This window comes from Lynx canadensis, chromosome C1 (assembly GCF_007474595.2).
Source record: "Lynx canadensis isolate LIC74 chromosome C1, mLynCan4.pri.v2, whole genome shotgun sequence".
NCBI lineage: Eukaryota > Metazoa > Chordata > Mammalia > Carnivora > Felidae > Lynx > Lynx canadensis.
In genome coordinates, this window is record NC_044310.1 from 33,784,092 (window position 1) to 33,805,504 (window position 21,413).

Consider the following 21,413-nt stretch of genomic DNA (forward strand, 5'->3'; position numbering starts at 1 on the left):
ACATGGGGATGAAGATTCGTGCGGAGTTTCTGCAAAGCCAGTCTCACTAATCTTGCATTCCAAGATAATTACAGTTGGGGCAAGTTAGGGTCCTAAGTTGCCCCAAGGATTTGTGGGGTTTAAGGTCAGCATCTGTGGTAGGGTTCTTTTCTGATGAACCAACCCAATTCTGGAATTGGGAATCCCAATTCAAAAAGTATTGGTGTTGACCTGGGACTGGGAGTGCAGTGTTGGAGTTTTATGTAAGTTTTGGGGTTCAGAAAAGCACTGGGGCCCATAACAAGGTAACTGTTGGACTTTAGGGTTAATATAGGGATCTGGGGCTCAGTATTAGAACTGGAGTCCACTTAAGGCCCAGAGTTAGTGCTGGTGTCCCTATCAAGCTTAGGTAGGTAGAGATGATAGAGGGATTTAGAGTCGGAACTGGTATTGGGGGCCAATATAGGGGTGTAGATTAAAATTACTACTTGGGCCAATGTGGGGGCAGAATTAGGAGTCCGGACTCAATATTGAGTTTGGAGACGGGTCTGGGCTCACTATCAGGTGCATATTTGTAGAGGAAGGAAATGGGGTCCAAGAGTAGTATCCGGTTCATAGTAAGGACTGGGAGGCACTAGTAGGATATGGACTTCGTATGGGAGTTTGGGTCTGTCCTTGCTCACAACCGAGGTTCTGGTCCAATATTGGAGTTCCAATCCGTTTAGACTCAGGGTTGGGTTGTGGCCTCGCTGGGCCTACGCGGCTCCACCGCTCTACGAGCGAGAGTGCACGAGGGGAGGGGCGGCGCCGGGGACGCGCACGGCAGGGGCAGGGGCGCGGGCGCGGGCGCGAGCGGGGGCGCGCGGCTGGAGCTGGCGCGGGAGCGGCGGGAGCGGTGGCGGCGGCGTCGGCAGAGGCGGCGGCTCCGGCTCCGGCTCCGGCTCCGGCTCCACCTCGGGCTCCGGCTCCGGCTCGGGCGGCGGTGGCGGGAGTAAGACCCGGCGGTGGCGGCGGCGGCAGAAGAGCAGCGGGATCAGCGGCCCCAGCGGCTTGTGTGTTTTGGGGGGGGACATGCGGACCGACGGCCCCTGGATTGGCGGTGAGTGACCCCCGGGCCCCCCTACAGCCCCCTTCGCATCCGTTCCTTCCCCACTCCCCCCGCCCTCTCCCCGTTCCTCGCGTCTTCCGAGCGGGGCTGGAGGCGCCGCTTAGGCCGGGCCGCGCCCCCACCTGCCGCGCCCGCAGCCTCGGCTGGGCGCCCCCCCCCCCCGCCCCGAGCCTGGCGGCTCCTCCCCGCGCTTACCCCGCGGCAGACGCGCCCCCCCCCCCCACCGCCGCCGGCTGGCTAGGTCCTCGCCGCCCCTCGCCGCCCCCCTCCTCCCCGCCCTCCGCGCCGCACCTGAGCCGCAGCCCGCGCGCCCCCAGTGCAAAGTTTCCCTTTGCATTTGTGCTCCCCGTTCTCGGTCCCGCTTCATCTCCCCCCGCCGGCGCGGCCGCGCTCCGGGGGCGGCCCTCCACCTCTCACCGCCACCCACCGCTACCCCAGCCCCGGGCGGGTCCAGGCCGCGCCCCCGCCCCCGCCGCACAGGCGCCCCCTCCCAGCCGGCAGGGGATCCGCAGCCGACGCGCCCCCGTCTCGCTCGCCGCCCTGGCGCACGTGCGGGCCCGGGGTTTGCCGGGCGCGAGTTTGGAGCCCCCCCCCCCCCCCGCCAGCCTCGGTCGCCGGCGTGGGCAGGGGAGAGGCCTGGCGGACTGTGCCCACCCCCACCCTGGTGCAACGACCTGAAGGCCCCGGAGCGACCTGTCCCGTGAGGCCGTGTCCACTCGGACCGGCTCCGGAAAGTTCACTCAGTCGCCGCCCCGCGTCCCGTCCCGTCCCGTCTCGTCCTGGTGTGCCCCGGTCCTCATCGCTGTGCCCACGTTTCAGTCTCAGCTGCTTTCTGTTTTCCTCCGTGCCTTGGTCTCAGTGCCCTTCAGTGTCTCTGTATCTCTGTCTCCCTGTGTCACTGCCTCCCAGTCTCACCCCCCGCAGCCCCGGGGTCTCTCCTGCTGTCTGTGGCTCGCTCCCCGGATCTCTCCGTTCTCCCGCCCTGGGTCTCGCCGTTCTCTCTCCCGGGTCTCTCTGTTCTTTCTACCCGGGTCTCACTGTCCTCCCGTGCCGGATCTCTCTGTTCTCTCTCCTCGGGTCTCTCTGTTCTTTCTTCCTGGGTCTCTGTTTTTTCTTCCCAGGGCTCTCTGTGCTCCCTCCCCCATCTCTGAGTCTCTCTCTCCACGTCTCTCTCTCGTGTCTCCTATTAGTTTCTTGGTGTCTCTGTCTCCCACTTGACCATAATCTCTGTGCGCCCTCTGCTAGGCCCCCTCCCCATTTCTCTGGAATGCTGCCTCTCTGGTTTTTCCACCCTAGGGTGGGGGAGGGGCTAGCCTTTCTCCCCATTTCAACATCCACCCCCCCACCCCCCGCAGTGCAGGGCACCCCCCCAAGTTGGAGCAGGTTGGGGGTGGGAGCCCTGTACCTGAGCTGGGAGCCCTCCAGCAGGAGGGGATTCTCTGGATTCCCCTGGGGGCAGCCAGGCAGAGCCTGGGAAGCTGGACTGCTGAGTGTCGGTGATGAAGGCTCCACTTTGGCTCCTGAATAGACAAGGGCAGGGATCCAGAGTGACCTGGTGCGGAATCTGGCCAGAAAATCCTGGGAAGTGCACTGGGGTGGTAGGCCTAGAAAAAGATTCAGGAGGGTCTTTCTGGGGGATCCTCAATGGTGGGAGATCCCCCGGGAAGGGAAGAGTTCTGCTGAGAGATCCTTTGGGAGACATCAGAGATCTGATGGGATCCAGAAGAGGGTTCTGGGAGGAAATCTTAGAAAATTCTATGCTTGGCGCCTTATTAACTCTTGCTTCAGGGAGCAAGAAAATCCCTGTTTTTCACTGATTATATGAATGAGCCTAAGGCTTCGAGAAGGAGAAGGTGTAACTCCCCAAGCACAGCCCCCAACATCCGCAGCCTCAGGCACAGGCCACACACACACACACACACACACACACACACTCACACACACCCTTCTACCATCATTCCTACACTCAACCCCCCCCCCCCACATCCACTTGCCTTCTTGCCCTCACACTTGCACACCTGGGCCTGCACAGCAGCCGGAGCTCAGAAATCTGTGCTCGCATGGCCATGCACCACTCTGTTTGCTTGTGCCCTCACAGCACCTCTTTGCACATCCCTAGGAACCGTGTGTATGTGCACGCCCACAGAATTTTGCACTCTCCTGCACACACTTTCTTGCACTTTTTGGCTGGCTCAGTTTCCCCCTTATTATTTGAAATGTGTCTGTAGTTTTGTTTTCTTTTCTAGTTGTTCTTCGTCTTCCCTTTTTTCTTTCCTTTAATGAGGGCATTGTTTTAATATTATTCCTTCCTTCTTGCTCTTTGCCCTGCAGCTCCTGACCTTTCCTCTGTTCAGCCTTGTTCACACTGTGAGCATGGGGGTGGTGTTGGGGGTGTTGATTTGGGGGCTGATGGAGCAGTTGGAGAGGGATGGCTGCAGTAAGAGTAGATGACTGAAGAGCTTTTCTTGGGAATTGTATTGATATGCAGCAAAATGCTGGCCCTGGCAATTTGTGGTCTGTAAGCTCTTCCGTCAGCCCTAACTGGGAGTTCAGTGTTGAGGACCCTCAAGTGGGCCCCACAGCTCTTTGATAGAGGCTGAGACATGTCACAGTTTCTCCACTTTCTAGCTTGTTCCTTCCCAGGTCTCAGTTTCCCCCCCCTGTGAAATGGGGCAGCTCGTCCAACCTTGATTGGTCCCAAGGCTGTTGTGAGAATCCAAGGGAGATGTGTGGCAGTGCATAATCAGCAGTGGCAGTCCCTTCTCGTATGACTGACACTGCTGTGTGCTTGGGCCAAGCTTGCAGCCAGGGCCCTGCCCTTGAGAAGCTCATGGTCCCTGGGGGAACAGATTGCATCATGGGAATGCAGAGCAATTCACTAGACTCTTATTGATTGCCGACTGTGTGCCAGACACTGGGCTAGGCACTTTCAGCCAAGCTGCCCTGCTTCCTATGGGACTAGGAGCTTTTGGAAGAGGCAGCCCATCCCTTAGGAACTGCTTTGGTTGAGCCCAGCATCAGCTCATCTAAAGCAGCTACAATTCTGAGCCGAAGTTACAAGGTTGGATGAGCTGCTTCCATATGAGGCAAGGGAGACTTCAAGGGTCAAAGTGAGGTGAGTCCCAGAAGAGCCCAAGAAGGGGCTATCTGAAGTGAGTTTTGAGGAATGAACAGTTTTCCAGCTGAAGAAAGAGCACTCCGGGCAGAAAAGAATAGTGTGGGTAAAGACTCAGAGGTCTTGACGTATTCCAAGATACAGCAGATCAGAGGGCCTTTAATGCCCTGTTTTAAATAGCTGTGACTTTACTTTGAGAACACAGAAGGGAGAAGGGAGCCGCCAAAGATTTAAAGCGTGGGTAGGGGGTGTGGAATGTGCTATGATCAGATGTTTCCAGAAGAGGATTCTGTGGCTATGGGAAGCGGATGGACCCACGATGCCCATTGAGGAGGAAATCAGGTGAGAGGTGATGGTGTCTTAGATAGGGGAGTAGCATGGAGCGATTCAGAAGGCACCTTTATCAGGACAGGATGATTTATTGGATGTGGGGGTGGGGAAGAGGAAGAGGAAGGGGTCTGGGTTCCTGGGAGTGACTGGGTGAGGCCTTTACTGAAGGCCCTGCAGGTTCACTGAGCTGGGAACTTGGGGAGGAGAGGAAGATTGGGGGGGCAGATAACAAGCTCATGGTTGGGCGCCTTGTCTTTGAGATGCTTGGGGCATTTGAGGTCCAGTGGGGGAAGGGGAGACATCCAGGAGGGGGCTGGGTATGAGGATCTGGAGTTTGGGAGAGAAACCTGGGCCAGAGGAAGGACGGAGAGTTCTCTGAGAGCGTGCTGAGCTGTGCTCATCAAGAGCCCACAATCTCAGTGGGTTGTGTGGGTTCTGGTTCCTAACTGTTGGGGTGCCACTCTGTTAGTAGCAGTGTGACCTTGAGCGAGTTGCTTAACACCTCTGAGTCCTCTGTCAAGTTTTCTCCTCTGTCAAGTGGGCCTAAGACAATTCCATGCTGTGTGTTGTTATGAGGATTAAGGTCGAATATGCAAGAAGTGCTTAGAACAGGGCCTGGCATCTAGTAAGCAATGGTGTCTCAATGGTATCAGCAGTCGTTAATAGTGGGTGCAAACCCACCCCCATCAGAATTGGGGGTGGGGGTGGCCTTTAAAACAATACCTTGTAAGGGGAGCCTGGGTGGCTCAGTCGGTTAAGCGGTTAGGTGTCTGTCTCTTGGTTTTGGCTCAGCTCATGATCTTACAGTTCATGAGTTCAAGCCCCTCTATCAGTGAGGAGCCTGCTTGGGATTCTCTCTTTCCTTCTCTCTGCCTCTCCCCCACTCACGCTCATGCTCTCTTTTTCAAAATAAATAAACTTTAAAAAAATAAATAGGGGCGCCTGGGTGGCTCAGTTGGTTAAGCATCTGACTTCGGTCATGATCAGATCATGATCTCACAGTTCTTGGGTTCGAGCCCTGCATCGGGCTCTCTGCTGTCATCATGGAGCCTGCTGTGGATTCTCTGTCTCCCTCTCTCTCTGCGCCTTCCTCACCCTGCCTGCACCCTCTTTTTCTCCTTATCTCAAAAATAAATAAACCTTGAAAATAAAATAAAATAATAAATTTAAAAATAAGTAAAACAATACCTTGTTAAGATTAGGGCACCTGATCGCCTAAAGTAACTGTAATTCTGAGCTGAGGTTCACAGGTTGGGGGAGCTCAGCAAGGAGAGTGCCTGGCCCCTAGCCTTCTGCCCTTGTCATCATCTCTGGGATTGTGTGTATTGCTCAGGTGTATTTGACCTTCTGGTGGGCTGGTATGAGAACACTAGAGGCCTCAGCACGCTCAGTTCCCCATTTCCACCACCCCACCTGGGCCCTGGGTGTCTAATGAGGTTCTGTGTCTGAGGTCCAGATGCACCAGTCTCTTTGTGTCCCCAACCTCCAGATCTGAGAACAGCGGTTTTTGCTCTTCAGCATTGTTTTAAAGTTTGGGGTTTTTTTTTTTAATTTTTTTTTTTAATGTTTATTTATTTTTGGGACAGAGAGAGAGAACATGAACGGGGGAGGGGCAGAGAGAGAGGGAGACACAGAATCAGAAGCAGGCTCCAGGCTCTGAGCTGTCAGCACAGAGCTTGACGCGGGGCTTGAACTCATGGACCGCGAGATCATGACCTGAGCTGAAGTCGGACACTTAACCGACTGAGCCACCCAGGCGCCCCTAAAGTTTTTTTTTTTAAGTTAATTTATTTATTTTGAGAGAGAGAAAGCGCGTGCACAAGTGGGGGAGGGCTAGAGAGAGGGAGAGAGAGAATCCCAAGCAGGCTGCACACCATCAGCGCAGAGCCCGATGACGGCTCTGTCCCACGATGGTGAGATCGTGACCTGAGCCGAGATCCTTGGCGTTGTTCTAGCTGCCGCTTCCGGGGACTGTTCCTGGTAGTCCTAGGGCCTGCCGAGGAGCTGCTCTGGAGGGCCCCCCAGTGCCTGTGCTCCTCTGATTTCAGCTTGCTCCTGGTCCTGCTGCCAGGCTGGGTTCCAGGTGTGGCAGGTGACCGAGAGGCCTCCTGGGGGCCAGCCCTGCGTTGGTGCCAAGGCCTCTTACCTGATCCTGGTCGTTGCTGCCAGCCTCACCACTTCTGAGGCCTTTCCAGAGATTGCAGACTTGGGCTCAGTACCAGTCAGGTCCTCACTGAGTAGCTTTCTAGTTGGCTTTCCGGGCGTGTCTGGTGGTCGTGATCTAGGTGTGTCCCTGGGTGAGTCTGGAGTGGTTCTGGGAGCTGCTGCTGGTCAATTCTGATTGCCTGTCTAGGTTGTTTTGAGTCCGGTTTGATCTTGGACTGGTGTGGTACCAGGTGCTATCCTGGCTGTTCCAGAATCCTGCCCTGGTGCTGTTCCGTGTACTTGAAGGTCTTTCCACGTGCAGAGTTTTGTCTCTGCCTGTTTTCTTTGTTCTCTGACCCACCTCCAGGCCATTTTGGACACATATCTCTTCTCAGGTGTGACTCCTGCTCAGTGTAGGTCCATCCTGGCATGGCCTCGGGCATGGCACTAGAGCCAGCTGGCTTAGGGGACCCTCCCCATTCTCTGCCTCAGACTCTGTCCCTCTGTCCCACGGTCCCTGAGCAACGGTGGAGCCAGTAGCCTCACATTTGGTACCACAAGGCAGGCGTCCCCAGACAAACCGGCCTTGGAGTTTGGGACATGGAAGGTGGTTTTTCTGCCCAGACTCGCCCAGCAGCCTGTGTGTTGGGAGCAGCGGCCACAGGGAACATTGTGGAAACTCAGTGGACTAGGGCAGGGAGGCTGGCGGCCCTCCTGAGGGCCGGAGCTGCTGGTACTGGCACGGGCAGGGGGCAATGGAGGTCAGAGAGGGTGTGCTGCAGGGTCAGCATGAGACAGTACTGGGTTGGCGAGGCCCGTCTTGGTCAGATATGATGGGCCTTCCAAGGACATCCCCCATGTTGCCAAAGGTGGTCAATCTCAAGTGAGGACAATTCCCAGGTGCGGGAGGCTGGCTCACAGTTGGTGAGGGCACTCCCTGACCCCCATCCCTGAGTGTCCATTTTGGGAGGAGCCTCGGGAGAATTGCTGTGTGTCGGGGTCATCACTGTGCATGTGGAGGTGTGAGGCCGAAGAGAAACCCACTGTGACGTGCGTCCTGTGTTGAGTGGGCCCCAGTGGTGCCAGGTCGCTGAGCTGTGGTGAGGTGGTGTGTGTTCAGCCCCCACCCCACTCAGGAGGGTGCCCACCCTGGTGGGGGCTCAATCATCGTTCTAGAGGGAAGAGATGGGCCGCATGGCTGTGTGTGTGCCAGCAGAGGAGGCATCCAGGGGCACACCTTCATTTAAAAAATTACAGAGAAGCAGAAAGTCAAAAATAAATATTGCTTCGGAAGTTTCTTTGAAGGCCGTAATGTATGCTGGTGTGGTTCTCCGAAGCTGGGGTGTTTTCTATGAACTCATTCATGCATCCATGCACTCGTTCATCGTGTCCTAATGAAGCACCTACTGTGTGCCTGCTCTCTGCTGAGCGCTGGGGATATGGAATTGGGGCCAGGCACACACCAGGCTCGTGGTCATGACTCCGTGACCCTGCAACAATTGTATAAAAAAATAATTCCTCGGGGCGCCTGGGTGGCTCAGTCGGTTAAGCGGCCGACTTTGGCTCAGGTCATGATCTCACGGTCAGTGAGTTCAAGCCCCGCGTCAGGCTCTGTGCTGACAGCTCAGAGCCTGGAGCCTGTTTCAGATTCTGTGTCTCCCTCTCTCTGACCCTCCCCCGTTCATGCTCTGTCTCTCTCTGTCTCAAAAATAAATAAACGTTAAAAAAAATTAAAAAAAAAAATTCCTCACATTTGTGGTCACTGCTCCTAGGCAAGGTCCAGGCGTGTAGTCTGGGACATCATGGAAGGCCTTCCTGAGAAAGTGCCATTGGCTCTGATGTCTAAGGGGTACTTGGCACAGAGTGTGGGCAACATGTTGCAGGCACTGGCAGGCTAGAGAGCGCACATTTGAGGATCAGAGGGGGAAGTTCTTGTGGTTGTCTGGCAGGTGCGGAGGTGGGCGGGGCCTGGGCTCTGCTGGAGGGGTAGCTGGAGGGGTGCCCCGAGGGTTCAGACACAAGTGTTACTACTGAGGTGGGGGGTCTCAGTTTGTGTTGTTTGCTGTATGCTGGGTTCCCGTAAGAAAGCCCAGCACACTAGTAGATGCTCGGGAGTACTGAAAAGAGTAACTGAGTGAAGAGATGGGCATTTTTACTAAATGGGGATTGTCCTGCACAAAGTTTCGACGCCTGCTTTGTTGTTGTTGTTGTTGTTGTTCCATAAACAGCAAATTCTGCATGTCTTTCTGTGTCAGTGTATACTATGCTGTGATGAAATTCTTGGTGTTTTCTCATCCTTTCCTCTCTCTCTAGGAAGGAGCGGAGACCCTGGTGCCCTGCCCTCAGTGCTGGTTGTCCAAGAGTGACTGGTGTGAGCAAGCAGAGACCTGGTGGGTGTGCCCCAAGAGGTGGCGGGGGCCAGGGCACAGAGGGGTCCTGTGGGCCAGGCCGAGCAGCTCAGATTGTGATGGAGACTGGTGGCGAGCCATGGAAGTGTTGCCACTCGGGGTGTGACATGGTCCAGTGTGCACATGGCTGAGCGACGGTGAAGGGAGGTGGTGATGGACGTGGAGAGAAGGGATGTGAGTGCTGTTTTGGGACGTGGAGGAGACAGGACATGATGCAGGACTGAATGTGGGGCATGAGAAAGGGGGGGGGGTGTCCAGGATGGTGCCTGGGTTTCTGGCCAGAATGGTTGATGGAGGTGGGTGGGGAGTGATATACATACAGCTCGTCAGCTGCTGTAGGTGTGAAATAGGCTTCTGGGTGACATTCTGGGACTTCCACTAGGAACTGTCTGCTTTTTCAGTCATCATGTTTCTGTAGGGAAGTCTGTTCCCATCAACTGTAGGTTGTGGTAGAAAGAGCAAGGTACCTCCAGGATCTGGGGCACCTCCTTATCTTTTTCATGTCCACTTCTCTCGTCTTTCTGCCACCGCATAGAGCAGGTGGGTTGGGTTGGGAGACAGAGCATGGGGAGCCATGGATGTTGGCTAAGACTCTAGACTTTTTCCTGAGGGTCATATGGAGACACTGAAGGTTCTTTTTTTTTTTTTAAATGTTTATTTATTTTGGAGAGAGAGACAGAGACAGAGCATGAGCAGGGGAGGGGCAGAGAGCGGGAGACAGAATCCAAAGCAGGCTTCAGGCTCTGAGCTGTCAGCACAGGGCCCGATGTGGGGCTCGAACTCACGAACCATAAGATCGTGACCTGAGCTGAAGTCAGATGCTTAACCAACTGAGCCACCCAGGTGCCCCGACACCGAAGGTTCCTAAGCAGAGAAGCAACATCTCTCCATTTGCCCATCCATTCAGTCCTGAAACATTATCTGTGTGTCTGCTATGGAATCAAGCAGCAAAATGTGCTTGAGGGCCACGATCACCTTGCATTTTTATAAGCTTGCCTGGGGCATTGGTTTGTGTGCAGGGTGAACTGGGAGAAATCTGAGGGCGGAAGCCCCCTAAAGAGGTATGCACTTCTGAGGTCTTACTGACACGTGGAGGTCGGAGTGGAGGCAGTGCAGATTCAAACTTACTGACCAGTTGGGTGAATGGGGTGAAGAAAAGAGAGAATTTGAGGAGGACTGGCTGGCTTGGGTGACCACGTCGCTGGTAGTGCTTGTCACCAAGATGGGGACCTGAAGAGGGGCGGTGCTGGGGAGAATGAGTTCTAGTTGGACCGTCTTCTGTAAGCTGTTGGAAGGCACAGCCCATGGCTGCCCCTTGGCTCAGGGCCCGGCAGGGCCCACTGAATAGTTCTGCACGGTCAGCTGATGAAGAGGGTTATGAGAGATGGGTCTGGGCTAGGTAGGGAAAGGAACTGAGCATGTGCTGGGTATCTGCTACGGGCCAGGCCCTGTGCATGGCGAGATGGGCACTGGGGCAATATACAGCGTGTGGCGGAGGCAGGGTCCCCGGGCAGACGGGGAGGTGGAGGTGGAGGTACCACGCGTCCCTTCACCTGTCCATCCTCAGAAGCTGGGTATGGCCTACCTGGGAGCCCATCCTCAGCAGAAAGAGGTGCCTGAAAGTGGAGCTCTCTGTCTTCTAGGGAGGCCGCTTGCTGATGGCATGTGTGAAGTGGTGCAGGAGATGTGCTGTAAGGCCTGCCTGGCTTCTGGAGGCAGGGCTGACTTTGAGGGGGAGAAGATGCCCTAAGATCCTGAGGCCCTGGCACAGCTGGTACAAGAGTTAAGCCAGGCTGAGGCCTCTTTAGGTACAGGGCCCAAGGTGCTGATAGGAGACCTGGTTCTGGGTCAGGCCCTGGCCTATATCAGCAAAGGATCTTGCTGTCTACATCAGGGTTTTTCAGTCTCAATACTATTGATGTTTTGGACCAGACAATCCTTTGTTGCGGGGGCCTGGCCTATTACTGTAAGATATCTAGCATCATTCCTTGTATCTTCCCACTAAATGCCAGTGGCACCTGCCCCCCCACACCTGCAGTCTTGACAGTAAAAAATGTCCCCAGACATTGCCTGATATCCCTTGGAGGTGAGGGGAGGGGAATGTAGAATTCCTGGATTGAGAACCACTGGTCTACACCACCTCTTGCTGTCTTCACTAAACTGGGGAGGGTCGCTTGAGCTGAGTTCTTAGGGGTGAGTAGGTGGCTGGGGGCAAGAGAAGGGCATTCCTCCCAGGAGAGAGAACAGCAAATGCAGAGGTCTACAGGTTCTGGAGAGCGTTAACCTGAGGGAGGTTCCACTGCCGCAGGAAGGAAATTGGAGGACTGGTAGGTTAGGGGCGATAGCTGGAGGCAGGTGCCTTTGCTGGTCCCCTTGGTCTTCTGCCCCGAGCTAAGCCTCTGCTGGACGTTGTGCCACCCGGAGAGACTCTGGGACGCTCTTCCTGAGTTCCTCCCTCCATTCCCCAGGGGCCCAAGAAGCTGAGCGCTGTTGAGAGGGCAGGGGGCCTGGCTGTAAGAGAGTGGGCGGGCTGTGCCAGGCAGTGCTCACAGACTCTGGCCAACTGGCTGGCAGAGCGAAGCTGCCTGCTGCTGGCTGCCTCACTCCCTGGGGCCGGGGTCGAGGCTGAGACTGATTTATTCCCGTCATAATCCCGCGGTCGGTTTGGTGAGAGTTGGAAACACGTTGGTTTTCCTTCCCAAGTGTAACAAGGCCTGTTTCCGCCTCCGCGGCCGCTGCTGCAGTGCCACGCGGTGAACTGTCCAGGACATGACAAAAGGGCTGGGTTAGCCGCCTGCAGCTTTGAACATGAACGGCTCCTGGCTCTCCCTGCCCTCAGGCTCCTCTCGCCCAAGCACTGGTCTCTCCTCTTGGCCGACCCCTCTGGGGGCCCTGAATATCCTTTCTCCTGTTGATGTCATTTTGGGGCCCCAGCCTCCTGGGAGCCGGGGTCCTGGTCTGGGGGTGGGGGAGCTGTAGGAACAGGTGGTATTTGGAGACTAATTAATATTTTTGAATAATAACACGTGCCCAAGGGAAACAAATCAATCTGTGTTTGCATATTCATGAAGAGGACTCCGAATGAATGATCCCAGCTGTTCTCTAGCCAGGGAGCCCCTCCCGCCCCCCATCTCTGGCGTAACATGGTCTCTCAGGAGTTGGGGGCACCCATTGAGGTGGCAGGGGTGCTTAGGTCAGGCTACGGAGAGGTGACATGGCCTCTGTGTTATATGCGTTTCCGTGACGTTCTTATTTGAATCTTGTGGCTTGGTGTGGTGCCTGCTCCTTCCTTTTTCCTCCAAGCAGTGATTCCCAGGCTCTTCGATTTCACAAACTAGTACACTTTCCAAAAGTACTTGGGGGCCAGACATGGGAATGGCAGTTTTTTATTTTGCAAAGTAAGGATATTATGGGAAAATACCACTATCTGCTAACACCCATATTGCATACAAGAAAGGACCTTTTAACACCAAAACAAAATATGAGAAATAACGGACAGTTCTTCCCAAGAAAGGGCATTTGGCAGCTTTACACTGATGTAGCAAGGAAAAAGGATATATTAAAACCATTCTGAATGTAGAAAAATCATATCCAATTATATTCTGTAATGTCATACAGTATGGAGTTGTTTTCCTGCCCAAGTACATCAGTGTGGGAGAACCAGTGGCCCACAGTGCACTTCAGAGACAAGCCTTAGTTAATGTCAAGGGCTCAGGCCTTGTTCTCATCCCAGACTCACCCAGCCATGCTGGGGGAAGTGGACGCCCAGCTCTTCACACTTGCACTGAATACTCGGCAACCCCAGCGACGTTAGCATCAGTCCTGCCTCACTGCTCCTTTCCCACTTTCTGCCCATAGATGACCCTGAGCATTCTGGGGGTGGGGGGCAGGGCCAAGGACTAGACCGAGGTCAGGCCCAGGGACCCAGGACTCAGATGAGGGAGCAGGCTCTGTTTCCAGTGTTTGGGGTAGGTAGCAGTTTGCTCTTGCCAGCAGCTGGTGACGGAGAGGCCTTGCCTTGGACAGCTGTGTGGTTGCCAGAGTAGTTCCCTAAGAATGTGTCCATGTTTGTGTGTCCCGTGTCCCCCGCCTCTGGGTATAGCCACGTCCCTGTGTCCATGGACCTCTAGGAGAAGCTCTTTGGGGAGGGGATGTCTTTGTTTTCAATTTCTCTAACCTTTGTCCTGCTTTCAGTATCTGAACAGTGAGCTGAGTATCCCAGACTCAGATACGTGGGAGGTCCTTGGAATCCCCAAATAAGTGTCACCCTGGGGGTGGGGTTACCAGAGGCTCAAATTCTCTGACACCCATGGCCGGAATCTCATCCTAGACTGTACCACATGACACTGTTCTGGCGTTGTGCCCCTGTGATGGCTGTACTGGGAACTCACACCCCTTTAATATCAGTCCTGGGGACTGATACCCTATGATGTCTATGCCGGGTAGGGGAGTGGTACACCTGTACAATAATGTATTGGGAAGTGATATCCTTATAAAGGCTGTTAGGGAGTTGCACCCCCAGGATGTCTGTACCCTGTGTCTACACTCATGTGATGTCTGGACCAGACAGCTACACCTCCATGACCTCTCCACCTAGGAGTTACAGTGCTGTGATTACTATACCAAGGCCAATACAGGGATGTACTTTTGTGATAATCACACCGGAAAACTACAGCCCATTCTGATTGTGCTGCACACCTGTACCTCCATGACATCTCTTCTTTGTAGCTTTATCCCCTTTAGTTTTTACCAGGGAGATCTGTTCCCCGTGCTGTGTGTTCCTGAGGGTTGTACCCCTGTGGTGTCTGCACTGGTGTGTGTGTTGGGGGGGGGGGTGCACACCCAGAATATTTGCACCTGGGAATGAAACCTCTGTAAATATGGTATTGTTGCACCCTATGATACCTGGACTAGGCCCCGTCTTTTTGGTGCAACGCACCACTGAGCTGCAAACCCATGGTATCTGTACCACAGGCTACAGGATGATTGTGACAGGGGGCCATGCCCCTGTAGCAGTCTGTCCGGATAGCTGGCCGCCTAATGGCTGCCGAGAACTTGAATTCTATTGTAGGTTTCATGGCTGCATCTCAGCGCTGTGGTGATCAAGTTCAGACAGGGCCTTAGTGATATGGGACCTGCATCCCAGACTGGCCGTATGGGGCATCATGGTAGAGACTTCCTCTCTCCTAGCCTCAGCCACCTGAGCTCTGTGATCACTGAGTGGGAACCCCAGGTACGGTGTGAATGGGGCTGGGTGCCCATCACGCCTCCTTCAGCTCTCTTGCTTTTACTTCTCAGCTCCTATCTGAGACTTTTAGCAAGATCTTGGGACAAAGGACATCTCCCTCCCTTTGCCTTTTGCGGTCAGCCCCCGCCCCACTTCACAGTCCTTCCTGTTTTGTCTTCGCACCTTTGCTCACCTACCGCCCTCTGATCTTAGGACCTCTGACTGTCCCAGTTGAGACTAGGGTTCAAGTTCCAGAAAGGAGCAGAGCCGTCTTTGAGCCCTGCCCCTTCACATTCACCAGGCTTGTCCTTCCTTGCAAATTCTGTTACCATTGTGGGTCAGCTAGTACCTGGATCTGATCAAGACTCTCACCAGAGTCCCTGCATTCATTGTCACTCACTTGCCCCTCTATGTCCTGTTGTGTTTTCAGAGCATTACTGGGGGGCTTCTCACGGCACCAGCCACCTGCTCAGAGTAAGGTGTGAGCAGTGCTAGTGGACGCTGTTGGGGATCCCCTGAAACCCCCTGGGTTGGGGGGGCATAGGAGAGAGCTCATCATTGGGCCTGTGGAGTGATAGCAGTGTATCTGTAGCGTATGGTGTGGCCATGCTGAAGGCTTCATACAGGTGTCTGGTAGAGTGGGGAGGGCACACCTGGCTGAGGAGCCTTATGAGTAAAGGCCTGGAGGCATTGAGCCAATCCCAAACACCGTCTTCCCTGTGCACAGGTGCCTGTCTCAGCCTGGAAGGCAGTTCTCAGCAAGCAGCTCCCTGAAGTTTGATCTGTAATGGGCCACTGGAGCAAGGGTGATGTGGGTGGAATCTGAGGGTCCAGCCACCCCCCCCCCATTCCTGGCCAATAGGGCCTTCCCTATGGTTTCCTTTTGGAGTGGGAAGGTGCCATGGGAATTGGGTAGGATGAGGGTGGTCAGGCAGGGCATCTACAACTTGTCAAGAGCGCGTCCTGGCGAGCCTGGACGGGTTGTGGCTTTGGCTTTGAGCCTCTAATACGTGGATCCTGTCTGCTGCTAACAAGTCTGTGCTCTGGGGCCCGTGCTCAGCATGCAGGGTCTGGCCTACTGCCTCCTCCCTCCCTGCTGGGGAGAGAAGAGACAATGGGGTGCCCCAGGGACTAGCCTGCATGGGTCTGCTACCTTCTCACTGCTCTCTGTCTTAGTCTGTCTGTCTCCACCTGTGTGTCTCTGTGTCTGTCCAATCCTGTTTCCCTCTTCCTGTCCCCTTATGGAGGCAAGTTGGAAACTCACGGTCTGGGACAGAACATCCCTATACATCCTCTGGCCTCAGTGGCCCCCTGCCCTCCTACTCAGGTTTAGAGAATGACCTGAAGGCCTCTTGTACTCTCTCCCTACAGTGTGACTTTTGGATTACCTTTGGGGTCACTGAGGAAGGGCAGGGGGAGTCAGTGAGGAGCCAGGGCTCTGTGGGTCTGGGTGGTCATTGCATAGTCCAAGGTGGGGGTGGGGGTGTCTGTTGAACTAGACTCTGGATGGCCCGTGAGGGAGAGCAGGGTCTGGGTGGTGAGTAGGGATGAGGAGGTGGCGTAGGTGGGCAGTAGGGACATTGTTGGAAACCAGCTAACTGGCTCTGCCCTTCTCTCTATCACAGGTTGATTGTCCTGGGCTGTGGCTGGCCGTGGTGCTAGAGCCCTGGATGGCCCCAGAGCCAGCCCCAGGGAAGACGATGGTACCCCTTGTGCCTGCACTCGTGATGCTTGGTTTGGTGGCAGGTGCCCATGGTGACAGTAAGTCTGACCCCTCATGGTGCGAGATCTCCCAGGTTAAAAGGTGGCACTCCTCCTAGCAAGATTCTAGGGTGAGGGGCACAACCAGGTACTACAAGAGGCAAGATAGTTAGATACCTCCCCAGACCTCGTACTGTCCTAGAAAGACATCACCCTCTCAGTTAGATAACCCCCCCTCCCAAGAAGTACTCCAGCCTCATGCTTCCTGGGAACATCCTGTGAAATGCCTGCATGTCCCTTAAGGCACTGCGGGGTGGGGCATGTCTAAGTATGCCCCTGTTTTATGGGATGGGAGTGAGCCATGTCCAAGATTCATGTGGTCATTGGATGACATGCTCAGGCGTGTACTGTGCCTGCCACTGCAGATCTGTGCAAAAGACACAGTGTGAACCATGTCAGAGTTGAGTGAGAATAGGGGGGTGGCTCACAAGGAATCTATATGGATGTGTGAATGGGATGCCACATGTGTCCACAGGTCCAGGGAGAGATCAGAAGCCGGAGCCACCACAGCCCTTCCCCTGGGCTAGACCCTTGGGATTCATATGTGGGGACACTGTGTCCCTCCTTCCCCTTCCCCACCACCTTCAAGGCAAAAGGGCATCCCCCTTCCACCAGCCCCTCAGCGTTGGGAATCCGGGGAAGATTGCACCTGGCCAGCAGGATGCTGGGCTCCAGTGGACCTGTGTGTGTGTGTGTGCGCGCGCGCGTGTGCGCGCGCCCGCTGGCGGAAGTGGGATTGTCCCCTGCCCAAATCCAACTCTGAACTTTCCTTCCTTTCCTGCCGCCCTTCCCCCTGCCTGGCACTACAAGACTGGCCGCAGCCCGCCCCGTCACCATGGTTACCACTGCTTGGTTACTGGTGGGAGGCGGAGCACAGGGCAGATTTAGCCAATCTGCACACTGACAGGGAGGGGTGAGGTCGGAGCCAAGGTCCCTGGGGAAAGGGGCTGTTCCCAGCCTGTCCGGAGCCCAGAGGTGGCCAGGGGCCAACCCCGGGATCAGCCTGGGGGTCAGCAAGCCATAGGGCTTCCCTCACCCCCCTCTCCAAGTATCTGGGCACAGATCTCTATCCTTTCCCCTCCCAGGCCCTTTCTCCTAATGGCTCATTAATTATTCAGGACCAGATCCTGGAGAGGGGTGGGACTAGGGCGCCCCGCCCTTTGTCCTCAGAGGCTGGGCCCTGGTGGGGCTGGTAGGGCCAGGGGAAGGGGAGGGCATTCCTCTTGGGGGCAGGGGCTGAGGGGGAGTGGGAGCTTTAAGGTGCAGGCCAAGGGAGGGCTGGGCAAGCAGAAGCAGGGCTGGGTTTGGGGGCAGGGGGTGATCTCCAGGCCTAGCTGGGGCTGCTGGAGAGCTTGAGCCTGCAGGGGCAGGTTGGGGTAGAAGTCACTGGGTGTGACTCTGACGTTGGCAGGGGAGGCAAAGGCTTGTCAACAGTCAGGTGTGGTCAGTAGCCCTTAGACACTGAAATACTGTCCTTGCTCTCCGACCTCACCCCGGACACTCTCATGGCCTTCAGACAGGAGTTTGAGGGCAGAGGGAGGACCGCCCAGCTGGACTTTCAGACAACACATCCTGGGAGAATAACTGCCTTCCCCTCCTGCTTCAGACCAAACATGCCCTGACGTGTACCCTCATTCCCCCCAAACCTGTTCCTCCTTCTGTGTTCTCTCCCCTGGCGAATGGCATTACCACCCACCCCGCCACCCAAGTCAGAGCCCAGGGCCTCCTCCCTGTCTCATTCCGCACATCTAATCCATCACCAACTTCTGTTGTTTCTCCCTTCTAAACATCTCTGGAATGCATCCACCTTCCTCTCCACTGCCTTCACCCAAGCCACACTCAGCTCTTTTTTGGGCTTTTGCACGCAACTGCCTCCTGATGTCTTCCCTGCCTCCATTCCCTCATAATCCATTCTCCCTTCCGGAGTCTAAGAGTCAGGTTGCAAAATGAAAGCCTGACTGTGTCACCGCTCAGTTTAAAATCCCTCACTCTCCTCCCCTGTTGCCTTCAGGATCAAGCCTAGGGGTCTCGACACTTCTCAAGGCTTTGCATTTTCTGGCCTCTGCCAACCTCATCCTTCACTCTGCCGCCCGCCCCAGGCTCCCGCCATGCTGACTTCTGTCACTCATATGTTCCCCGGGCCTCTGTTCCTTCTGATCCCTCTGCTTGGAACACTCTTCCTTGTCCTCCCACCTGACCAGTTCCCACACACTTGGAACCATCACTTCCTCCAGGAGTCTGGGTCATGTGCTACTTGGGGGACAGAGCGAAACAATTTTTAGAACAGATTCCCAGAACCTCCCTGCTGGTCCTTAAGAACCAGAACCCAAGGACCAGGGTCTTGAAAGTAGGAACCAGCTGGAGATGCTGAAATAGGGTGAGTGGGGCTCTGCTCCCAGACAGAGAGCCATGGGAGGGGAGCCTGGGTTGGGGGCTGTGACTTGGCCCTGTGAAGCAGGGTCTGTCCTATAGACCTGCTTCATGCTACATATGCTTTTGGATCTATAGCCCTCCCACCGTGACCAGGCTTAGGCTGGGCTTAGGAGACTTCTAGCCAGGGGTGACTGAGCAAACGTGGACAGAGCTACTGCAAAAGGTAGGGCAGGCGCCCCAGAGAATTGACGACCGGAGCAGTGAAGCGCGGAGCGGACAAATGTGTTTCTATAGGCCTCTTAACGAGACAAATGAATGGGAGCCCTGGCCTCTGAGGGGAGCGGAGGGAAGGGGGGTGGAGAAGCAGCTGCCAAGAGTTAGCCCAGAGGCCCCAGCGTTAATGCCGACTCAGCTCCGATGGAGACCCAGGCACGCGGGGTGCGGGCAGCTCCCCCAGCCCAGGTCTTTGTGGTTTCTCAAGGGGAAGGCTTGTAGGGGGCTAGAGGTGGTCCCAAGCAGGAAGAGGTTTCTCCTTCTCTAACGTGCAAGTCAGGTGCTAGGTGGCCACCCAGGCCTGCCTCTGGAACACGCAGTGGGGGGGTTCCTACGGTGTGTGCTGTTGGGGGGCAGCACTGGCACAGAGGTAGTGATGTAAGCACTTGGGAAGGGCGTTGGGAGGCTTCCTGGAAGAAGGGAACCCTGAACAGTGACTGGATATTTGCTGATGGTGGGTGTTGCACAATGGGATAAGATGGGACAGGGGGGATAGGGATGGCCCTTGGGCTTCTCCATGGAGCTCATGAAAGAGATACAGTGAAAACCATCTCCCTTTTGTTCCCGGATAGCATAGGACAGAGGCAGGGATGCAGCACAGGTGATCAGGTTTGAGCAAGGACCTGGTTACAGCCTAGTGACTTGGAATCATAGGAGCCTGGAGTAGGATGCCCGATGCTGGAGGGGTAGATGGGGTCAGGGCAGGGGCCTGAGTAGCTGAGGGTGTGTCTGTCATGTCATACCCCCGCCCCGCCAGCCTCATGGGAGGCAGGGCCACCGGCTAGGTAGGACCTGGTGGCCTGCCTAGACTCTGCCCTCCGTGGCACTTCTGGCAGGTTGCTTTCTCTCTCTGGGCCTGTTTTCCGATTGCACAATAAGGGTAGTCATTCCTACCTGGAAAGGTTAACTGAGGTCACATGTTCGAGGCACCTGGCACCAAGTATGTGGTCCCTGCATCTGGGGCCATGACCTGGGGGCTCCCTGTGTGTCCCCTGGGAGCCCGGGTTGTCTCTGAGGAGGCTCCCCTCTGGAGGGCACCAAGAACGGTCATAGGAGCCAGAGTTAATGAGTCCCCAGCTCATTAGGCGGTTCAGGGCCTGGGAAATCCACCTCTCCAGGAGCTCCCTCCCCTGCCTCGCTGTCCCTCACTCCCTCATGGCCGCGTGTCTGCTCTCTGCTTCCGTGTACACGTGTGTGGACGTGTGTGTATGTGCTCTGCAGGGAAGGCACAAAATAGCAGTCCGTCTCTCCCTGTGGATGAGCCTCCAGGGTGGCCCGGCTTGGCTGGCTGAACACCCTCTGCCCCAGAAGTGTGCCCACCCTCTGTCCAAGCTAGCCCACTCGTTTCCTTTATTTGGCCACTCATTCCCATTGTACATGGGCTCAGTGGCCTGCTTGAATGGAGAGTGTCCCAGGGCTTACCTCTGGGACCTGCTGCCCAAATTGCTGTGTGGCCCACAACCTCCATGCAGTGAAGAAGGGGGGAAGGTCCAGAGGAGCGCTGGAACCACATTCTGGTGGGGGCAGAAGGCCCCTCCTGGCACGTGGTCTCTGAAGTTCTTCAGACCCCCACTGAACACCAGGCAGCACCTGAGTCAGCACCTGGCAAGAGTGGTCTAGTGGCTTGATTTTGACAGCGTGTCTGGGGACGTAATCAGTCAGTGTAGCTGTTACCAGTGCTGGAATGGGAAACCCAGAGGGCTGCTGGATGCAGGGCAGGCTCCCACAGGCTTGGGCGTGGGGTGCACGAGAGGGCAGGGCACACGCAAAGGCAAGCAGGTACCCACTGGCCTGGCCTGTCAGGGCAGGTCTGGGTAGGGGGTAGCCAGCCCACCAGAGCCAAGCGGTGTCCCAGCACACTGTTTGGCCCATGATAGGTGCTCTCTTTTGAAAGAGTCAGGAAAGGTGAACCTGGAGAGAGGTTAGCAGGAGCAAGTGTGGGGAGGGGAGTAGGGAGACCGAAATCAGCCCAGGGTTTGTAGCTGGGAAGAGACCTGGTCAGATTTGTGCTCCCCAGAGGTGGGCCTGGTGAACAAAAGGGGCAGGGGCTTGGCAGGGCTGTGGGACACCAACGAGCTGGAGTAGTGGGGTTTGGCTGTCATGCTGGGTGAGGGGCCCCTGGGTGGGAGTGGGGGTGGGTTCAGGAAGCGGAGGGTGAGGCCTGAGTAAGGGGAGGGGCCTGCCCTGCCCGCTAGCACTGGTGGAGGGGGGGAGCTCAGGAGGCTCTGCCAGTCAGGCGGGTGGGTGGGCTGGGCGGGGCACTGGCCTCTCTCCAGCCTTCCAGGGTTCTGCCTCCTCAGTGGCCCCAGGACTTGGGCACCATCCAGCCTCCACACTTCCTTGGCCTTTTCCCTCCTCGCCATTCTCTCTCTCTCTTTCTCTCTTTCTCTCTCTCTCTCTCTCTCTCTCTCTCTCTCTCTCTCTCTCTCTCTCTCTCGTGACCCAGACCTGGCTCGCCTCCCCAGCTTCTGGTTCTTTGTTTGGTGGGGAGGCCCCGCCCCCAGGCGCGCTCTCCGGCCATTCCGGTTCAGCAGGTTCCAGCCTCTGCTTTCTGCTGCGGACACGTTGAGGCAGGAGTCCAGGAGGGTTTCCACCCTGGGCTCTTCTCCCTGGTGGAGCGGGCTTCCCCCTGGCGTGTGAGGGGCTGCGGTCTCCATCGTCCGCAGGCATGCCTTCCCTCGTCAGGTCACCCCT

General features: G+C 56.0%; 1 protein-coding gene across 10 annotated transcripts in view; it reads left to right on the top strand.

Moving 5' to 3' along the window:
- The first annotated feature begins 983 nt into the window (after positions 1-983).
- The window catches only part of PTPRF (protein tyrosine phosphatase receptor type F), an 88,593-nt gene continuing 68,163 nt past the window's right edge, over positions 984-21,413 (top strand). For 9 of the 10 annotated variants that reach the window (XM_030326093.1, XM_030326095.1, XM_030326101.1 and 6 more), the window contains exons 1-3: positions 1,015-1,078; positions 8,991-9,067; positions 15,938-16,073. In XM_030326093.1, the coding sequence (XP_030181953.1) occupies positions 15,983-16,073 (91 nt within the window). In that variant the 5' untranslated portion in view covers positions 1,015-1,078; positions 8,991-9,067; positions 15,938-15,982. Of the gene's footprint in view, positions 1,079-8,990; positions 9,068-15,937; positions 16,074-21,413 lie in introns of all 10 variants that reach the window. The other variant, XM_030326100.1, reaches the window with a different exon arrangement.